At 69.0% G+C, this 8,622-nt stretch overlaps 1 protein-coding gene across 6 annotated transcripts in view; it reads left to right on the top strand.

Annotated features, from left to right (window-relative positions):
- Nucleotides 1-4,335: 4,335 nt before the first annotated feature.
- NF2 (NF2, moesin-ezrin-radixin like (MERLIN) tumor suppressor) overlaps nt 4,336-8,622 on the top strand; it is a 42,397-nt gene continuing 38,110 nt past the window's right edge. For 2 of the 6 annotated variants that reach the window (XM_035571303.2, XM_035571306.2), the window contains exon 1: nt 4,336-4,557. In XM_035571303.2, coding sequence (XP_035427196.1) covers nt 4,444-4,557 — 114 coding nt within the window. In that variant the 5' untranslated portion in view covers nt 4,336-4,443. The remainder of the gene's footprint in view (nt 4,558-8,622) is intronic. The other 4 variants (XM_050714196.1, XM_050714197.1, XM_050714198.1 and 1 more) reach the window with 4 other exon arrangements.

Here is an 8,622-nt window from a genome sequence, read left to right as displayed (position 1 = left end):
CCGGTAGTAGTAGAGGCAGAGATCGACCAGGCACGAAACCAGCGCCGCTTCAGAGCCGCAGCCCCGAGCTGTCCTGGGGGGCACGGGGGGGGGGGCTGAGCACAGCACCCCAAAAAACAAACCCCCCCATACGCCTCCAGACCTTCCATAAAAACACTTCGATCACCAAACCCCGTAACCCCCCCCCCCCCCCAAATCCAGGCCCCAAAAATCCAGCCACTCACAAACCCATACTCCCCCAAAAATCCCAGCCCCCCAGAGCCCTCAACCCAAAAACCCCCAGGCACCCCCAGACCTTCCCGTGAAAAACCCTTCTGATCCCCAAACCCCATAACCCTCCCCCCCCCTCAAAAACCCATAGCCTCCCCCAAAATCGAACCCCCCCAGACCCCTTCCAAACCCCAAACCCCAGACCCTCCCCCCCACAACCCTTCGATCCAAAACCCATAAACCCCCAAACTTCAACCCCCAGACCCTCCAAACCCCATAACCCCCCGGTCAAATGTATCCAGCAGCTTTGTTCATCACCTGCCACTACACCTATTACCCCTGAGTCACCCCCTATCCTCCTCGTGCAACATACCCCTCGCTCATTATCTCTGCGCTCCCCGTAAGACCCACCACTTGACGACCCCCCGAAGTATACAACCCCCCAGCACGCCCGAACACCCGCTATAACCGTCCCCGCCAAAATAGGCCCCACCACCCCTGCTGCCTACCCGCTCGCATGCTGTAGCTGACAGCTGCCCGCCTTGAGACAGTGGGCCTCGTAGGGGGCCGCCGGGCCCCTTTTCCCGGCGGGGGCCGCGTTTTAGTCTTTTTTTTTCCGGAGGCCCTAAACGCTGCCCGCACATCGCATGCCCCCCTCCGCACAGCAGTGCACAGTGTGAACCGCAATCTGCACGGCCTGGCAGGCAGGGCGGGGGAGTCGGGGATTCAGCCGGGGGGGGGGCGGGCGGGGTCAGAGCCGCCCAAGGCCTCGTCCCCAGCTTAGATCCTCCGCCGCCCGAGACCATCTCCACCCCACCGTGGCTGGAACCTTCCGTCCACCACAGAGCCCCATACCGATCACGGGGGCCCCGCCCTTCAGGTTACCTTCCGGGGCAACTCGCGCCAGGCCGCCTCACACGCCCCGCACCCCACCCAACAGTAGCCTACACCCCCCGGCAGCCCCCCCGTGCCGCCCGCAAAACTCAGACAACCTACGCCCCCCCGACGTCGGCCGCATATCTGCCCCCTGCCCGGAACGCCATAGCTCCCTCTGGGCAGCCCCAAATCTACCCAGACCCCCTGATGGAGATCCCCCTGCCCCCCCAGACTCCGCAAGCCCCCGTGACACCGGGGGATAATGCAGGTGACGGGGGGCCGGGGGCGGAGGGGGGCTCAGGGGGGCGGGGGGGGGGGCCGCTTCTTGCGTGGTTTTCTGGCTGGCCGGCCATGGGGTCCCAAGCGGGGGGAGGCGGCGGGGGGCCACCATTGAATGGCACCAATTCAGCCCCACGCCGTATCCCGCGCACAGATTGGCCCCGTTCTGCAGCGGCGGGTGGCGAGTTGGGCCCGGGGTGGGCGGGTAAAGGGGGGCGGTGGGCCTCCTCGCCCGCCGCTGGTTCCCATCCTGCCCGGATCGTCCCCTTGTCCCGGTCCCAGTCCCGTCCGTTAAACAGGCGGTCCCGTTATGATTCCCAGTCCCGACCCATTAACCCGCGTCCCAGTCCCGTCTCCTTATCCCCAGTGCGGTCCCCTGTTCTGATCCAGTCGCCACATTAACCCGGTGACTAGTCACAGTACCGTCCCGTATCCCAGTGCCGGCCCGGTTCTGATCCCAGGTCTCCGACCCATTAAACCCGGTCCCAGTCCCGTCCCGTTATCACAGCTGCCGGTCCGAGTTTGATCCTCCCAGTAGGTCCAGCCCCAGTAAAACCCGGTCCAGTCCCAGTCCATCCCGTTATACCAGTGCGGTCCTGGTTATGATCTCCAGTCCGCACCATGAACCCGGTTCCAGTCCCCAGTCCCCACCGTCAATCAGTGCGCGTCCGGTTCTGATCCAGGATCGCCCATTAACCCGGTTCCAGTCCCAGTCCCACACGTTACCAGTGCGGTCCGGTTCTGATCCAAGTCCATCCCATCTACCCTGCGGCCTCAGTCCCCACCCCGCTGATCGGTGCTGGTCAAAGTCCGACCGTACCCCAGACCGATCACGTTGCACAGTCCCACCCATTACTCCCGTTACCCCAATCCAATCCCACCCGCACTTCCCAGTGCTGCTCCCGGTCCCATACCCCAGACCCCAAAGCCCAGTCCCGGTACCTATATATATGGAAGCCGAGGTCCGGTCCCGTATCCCGGTTGCTGGTCCCGGTCCCGTTATCCAGTACCTGCGGTCGCAGCCAGGCGTGACCCCGCGGGGGGCTGGCACGGGCAGCGCTCCGCCCCCATCCCAACCGCAGTGACACCGCGGATGGGGACGGGACCGAGCAGTGGGGCACCACCGGGGACGTTCCCACGGCGGCGAGCGGGCGGCCACGGGACGGCCCCGGAAACACGAGCACCCCGAAGTACGTGGGCACCCGATACAAGTATCGTGGGGGCATCTGAAGCGTCGGGAGCGTCCACAAGAACAGGGACATCCTACGGACACATGGGCATCCCACAGCGTCACGAGGCACCCACGAGAACACGGGACATCCAATCCCCCAGGGACGGGACATCCTACAACCACGGCATCCTACACCATGGACATCCTACACCACGGACATCCTACACCATGGACATCCTACAACAACACGGACAGCCCACAAGAACAAGGACATCCCACAGGGACAGGGACATCCTACAACAACACGGACATCCCCCAGGAACGTGGACATCCCATGGCAGCGCGGACATCCCACAACATCATGGGCATCCCACAAGAACAGGGACATCCCACGACACCACGGGCGTCCCACAGAAACGTGGACATCCTACAACAACACGGACATCCCCAAGAACGAGGACATCCCCCAGGAACACGGACATCCGTCAGGAACGTGGACATCCCGTGGCATCATGGACATCCCGTAACAACTCGGACATCCTATAACATCACGGACATCCACCACGTGGAAATCCCATGGCATCGCGGCCATCCCACAACAACACGGACGCCCCACGGCACCGTGGCCACCCCACAACCAACACGGCCATCCCGCAGCGTGGTCCGTCCCAAGCAGCGGGACGGGGCCAGTGGCCACCCATGGGTGCTGCGTCCCCGGGGTCACCGCTGGGCACCCCGACACCTCCACTGCGGGGGGATCCCCGGGGGGAACGGGGCCGGGCTGGGGAACGGGGCCGGGGCGCTGCGGGAGGGCACTGAGGTGGCCCCGGGCCAGCCCCACGTCCCGGTGGCTTTGGGATCGGGGCCGGGGATCCCGCTGAGGGGGGGCTGCCTGGGGAGGCTGCGGAGCTGGGGGCACCCCGGGGGCACCCCATGGCCCCACAGACACCCCACGCGTGCCCCAAAGATGTCCTGGTTGACACCCCTGTGGACACCTCATGACCCCACAGATGCCCCAAGAACAGCCCACGGACACACTGTGGGTACCCCACGGACACCCCATGGCCCCACGGACACCCTGTGACCCCACACATTCCCCTGCGGACAGCCCACACATGCCCTGTGGACACCCTGTGGGCGCCCCACGGGCACCTCATGACCCCACGGACACCCAGCGGGCACCCCAGGGACACCCCACGACCCCCCCCCCACGCCCTATGGGCACCCCATAACCCCCACAAAACCCCATAGGCGTCCCCACCGTCCCCCATAGACACCCCCCAGACCCCCTACGGGCGCCCCATGGGCACCCCATAGCCCCCCTCACCCCATAACCCCCACAAACCCCACAGCCCCCCCCAAACAACCCCCCCCCACCCTATGGGCGCCCCATGGACACCCCATAGCCCCCCCAGACCCCCTACGGGCGCCCCACGGACGCCGCCCCATAACCCCACACAAACCCCATAGCCCCCCCATAACCCCCAGGCACCCCATAACCCCCTCCCGGGTCCTAGTGCCCGCCCCCTCCCCACCACGCATGCGCCCCCCCCGCATGACGTCACCCCGCGCCCCTCTCTCCTCCTTCCGCCAGGCGGCGCCGCACCCTCCTCGTCCCTGCACTAAGCCCCGCCCCACCCCCTCCCTCCTCCCTTGACCGACAGCCTCTCCCCCCAATCCCCACCCCTCCCTCCCCCCTCTCCCCGCTCCCCATTGGCCAGAGTGCCTGTCGACCCCGAGGGCGGGGGGCGGGACGAGGGCGGCGGCGGGCCAATGGCGTGGCGGCGCCGTGAAGCTCGGCGCGGCCGGGAGCCGCCGCCATGGCGCTGCCCCCGCGGCGCTGAGCGGCCCCGGGCCCCCCCCCCCTCCCCGGCCCTTCTCGGCCCCCCCCCGGGCCCCCCCGAGCCATGGCCGGGGCCATCGCGTCCCGCATGAGCTTCAGCTCGCTCAAGCGCAAGCAGCCCAAGACCTTCACGGTGCGCGTCGGCACCATGGACGCCGAGATGGAGTTCAGCTGCGAGGTGGGGGGGCTGGGGGCTGGGGGGGTGTGGGGGGCTGAGGGGGTGTGGGGGAGTTGGGGGAATATGGGGGGGCTGAGGGGGTTGGGGGAGGCTGAGGGGATCTGGGGAGGGGGGGCTCTGGGGGGGCCTGAGGGGGGCCAGGGGGTATGGGGGGGCCTGAGGTGGCTGGGGGGGCCTGGGGGGGCTGAGGGGGTACGGGGGGGACGTGAGGTGGCTGGGGGGGGTATGGGGGGGTTGGGGGAGGCTGAGGGGATCTGGAGGGGCCGGGGGGGGGAGCTGAGGTGCCTGAGGGGACGTGGGGGGGCTGAGGGGGGCTGAGGGGGTGTGGGGAGGCTGAAGGGGTATGGGGGGGTCGGGGGAGGCTGAGGTAGGTGGGGGGGGGGCTGAGGAGGTGGGGGGGGGGGCTGGGGGGGCATGGGGGGGGGCTGAGGTGGCTGAGGGGGTATTGGGGGGCTGGGGGAGCTGAGGGCGTTGGGGGGGCTGAGTATGGGGGGGCTGAGGGTGGGGTATGGGGGGGGCTGAGGGGCCTGGGGGCTGCCACCCCGTGCTCTGCCCCCGGCGCAGGGGGATGTGGGGCTGTCAGAGCGGGTCCAGAGGGGGCCACGGAGATGATCGGAGCCCCCCTCCCATGGAGAAGGGGGGGCCTGGGGGCTGAGGGGGTCCGAGGGGGGCTGGGGGTCCAGAGGGGGCCGCGGAGGTGATCAGAGGCTGGAGCCCCCCTCCCGTGAAAAGGCCGAGAGAGCCGGGGGTGTTCAGCCCAAGGAAGAGGAGGCTCCGGGGGGACGTCGCAGGGGCCTTTCGGTACCTAAAGGGGCTGATAAGGAAGACGGAGCGACTCGCTGCCCGCGCAGACACTGCCGGGGGGAGAGGGCAGGGGTTTAAACTACGAGAAGGGAGATTCAGGTTTGAGGGTAGGAGGAAGCTCTTCCCTCCGAGGGGGCCGAGGCCCTGGCACAGGCTGCCCAGAGCAGCTGCGGATGCCCCGTCCCGGAGGCGCTCCCTGATCCGGTGGTGGCATCCCTGCCGTGGCCGGGGGCTGGAACCGGGGGGGGGGCTTTGAGGTCCCTTGCAGCCCGAGGCAGTCTGCAGTTCCCAGGGCGCCCGGACGCGGGCAGCGCAGCTCAGCCCCGGCTCAGCGCCCGTCACCGCGGGGTGCGGGGCTGAGCCCCGGGGCTGGCCCCCGGCCGCCCCCAGGGGCTGGCAGAACCCTCCCGTCCCTGCGTGCAGGTGTCCTGCTGCGTGCAGGGGTTGTGCTCTGGCCTTCGCACCGCTTGTGTCTGCTCCTGCTGCTTCTCGTTTCCTATTTTTTTTTTTCTCGGCCCCCTGATGGTTCTCGAACGTCCCCGGCGGCGCGAGCCTCCCCCCCTCAGCCCGCCGGGGGGGCCGCAGCCTCCCGGCTCTGCTCTCCCCCTTCCCCTGGCCGTGACGGAAGGGGAGCGGCTCTGAGCGGCGCGCTCGCTGCCTGCCGGGCTCGGGCTGTTCCCGCAGGGGTAACGCGGCGCTCCCGGGCCGCGAAGCTGCGGTGTCTCTGCCGAGCGCCGACCGTGGTGCCCGGGAACTCCTTCTCGTAACCAAACTTTACCGGGGCGGCCGGTCTGTGGGGACAGAACACCGCCGACTATTCCCCCCCCCCCCCCAGAACTTTATTCCAGAGCTCTCGAGGCGCTCGGTGCTTTCCCAGGTCAGACCGCACGGGACGGAGGTGACCCAGGAGCCCCCAGGACCGTGGGGTCGGGGAGCGGCGCTGCCAGCGTGCCGTAAGCTCCCTCGGGGCTCAGAGCGCCCGAACCGGCGGCTCCTGCCCGGTGCTCGGAGGGGCGCCGGTGAAACCGCAGAGAGCCCCGCTCCCGCCGCTGCCTCCGATCGCAGGATCCCCGGAGGGTTTGGGTTGTGGGGGACCTTAAAGCCCGCCTCGTTCCAGCCCCTGCCAAACCCTCTCGGGGGCTGCGGCGCCTCTTCCACCTCCTGACCCGGTCGCTGCCCCCTTTTCGTTCAGTCCTCCCTGTGGGAGTTCCCAGCCGGGCGCTCCACGGGAGTCAGCCTGCTGCGCGTCTCTCGGCTCTGCCAGCGGTCTCGCTGAGCTGGGGCCAAGTCTAGGATGATCTGCAGGAACGGGATCTTAGTCTGAACAGTGCGATGAGCCTTATAGTCACAGGTGGGTCTCGCTCTAAAGACCTGTGTTTTTTTTTTTGGGGGGGGGGGGGGGAATCTGAGCGGCGCAGGGTCAGCGTCTCCCTTTTCGCTGCCCCGGCTGAGGCTGTTTGAGCGCGCTCCCCAGTTAATCGGTAGCGCCCTGGGGAGGCGCGCGCGCATTTACCTGGCCCTCAAAAGTCCCGGTGCGGAGCCAGGCCCCGGCCGCCCCACGTTCCCCAGAGCCCCTCCAACAGCTCCCGCGCCTGGGGAGCGGGAGCCTGGCAGAAAAACGCCGTTCGCAGGCGGATCGCTCCGCGGCACGCCCCGCGTACCTCCGCCGGCGCCCGTTTGGGAAGTTGTCGCCGGCAGCGGCGGCAGCGCGAGGCGTGGGGAGGGGAGGGAACGGTGGCAGTGCCTCGCCTCGGTGCGCTGGGCGGGTCACCCGCTGGCTCTTGCTCAATCTCCGCGCCCCGGCGGCGTTAGGGACGCCTCCGGCTCTGCTCCCGCAGCAGGGCGATGGGGGGGAAGCCGCCGGGGCCGCGTTGGCTTCGTCGCCTCTTCTTCCACGAGCTGCCGGAGCGATGGCAGAACCTCTCCGGCCTCGTTGCCGCGGGGCTCCCGTGCCCACGTCGTCTTCTCTCGGGGCCGTGGTTGCGGCTGGGCTCCTGGTTCCCCAGCTTCGGAGCCGCAGCACCTTCCCTGGAGGGCGCAGTTCTTCCTTCTTCCTTGTCCCTTGCCGTGGTGCCCGGACCTGAGGCTCCTGCAGGCAGGAGGCAGCAGCGTCCCCGGCCTTAACCTCGGTCAGCGGCGGCTCCTGCGGTCCTGGGGAGGAACGAACGGGGAGAGCTTCGCTCGGACCTGGAGAAACAGCAGGGCGAGACCCTCTTTGAGCAGCGTTTGGCCCAGCGGCAGCCTTTCTGTCACGGCCGCGGGGATCTCCGTGGCCGAGCTGACGAAGCTCGTCCCTGGGACCAGCGGCACGCTGAGCTTTGGTGCTGAACTTCCGCGGGTTCGGGTGAGAGCCGGTGCAGCACGTCGGGCAGCGATGGGGGCTCTCCCCGGCCGCTGCGCGCAGATGAAAGGGCAGGAGGAGGAAGCGGGACGAGGTTTGTGCCCTTCCCAAAACCCTCGGGGGGGTTTGCCCGGGTGGCTCCATGCTGCCGAGCGTCTGCAGGCGGGCAGAGAGCGGGCTGGAAGAGGCAAGCCTGCGGGCAGCCGAGAGGAATAACCCGTCCCGGCTGCGAGATGACCTTGGGGAGGCGGTTGGGGTGCTGCGGCTCCTCCGTGCGCCCTCCCGCCCCCGTCCTGCCTCGCTTCCCCGCGAGCGCTCGCGGGTTCGCGCCGCTTGGTGGCCGCCGGTCCCGCAGAGGCTGTTCTCTCACCCGCCGTGGTGCCTCGGAGCGGCTTACGGCTGAGGCACAAATCCCGCTGCCTCGCGGCAGTGACGCCGAGGAAGTTTCCAGGCGTGCTGTGCTCGGTGCCCTTCGGTTCTCGGCCACGCGCGAGGCGCGCTCGGGGCACGGATCCTCCGACTCCCTTCTGGGCGCCCCGTCCCGTGCGGCTCCCCCAGGCCAGCCCTGAACCCCCCCCCCCGTCGCGCAGTTCCCCCGGCCGCCGGTTCCCAAACTCCCGTCCTCAGCCCCCGTGGGCGCCCCAGGAGGTGCGTGCGCGTCGGGGGGGGGCGTTAGGGGCAGAGCGCCTCGCTCCCCGGGGCGCGAGCTCGGGTTTTGCTGCGACGGGCTGCCCCTCCTGTCGGCTCTCGGGTTCGGGCAGGCGGTGCCTTTTGACACCGGAGGTACCCGGGGAAGGAACGGCCTTGGGAACGCTCTCCTGGAGGCTGGCAGGCGGCGCTGCCCGATTCCCCGGCTGCTCTGGTGGCCGTGCCCCCCGCTGCCAGCTGGAGGAGCCCCCGCAGCGCCGCCTCCGCCTTGG

Source organism: Cygnus atratus, chromosome 17 (assembly GCF_013377495.2).
Source record: "Cygnus atratus isolate AKBS03 ecotype Queensland, Australia chromosome 17, CAtr_DNAZoo_HiC_assembly, whole genome shotgun sequence".
NCBI classification, from domain to species: Eukaryota; Metazoa; Chordata; class Aves; order Anseriformes; family Anatidae; genus Cygnus; species Cygnus atratus.
The sequence above is the reverse complement of the archived record's forward strand: the minus strand, read 5'-3'. Positions and strand labels throughout refer to the sequence as shown.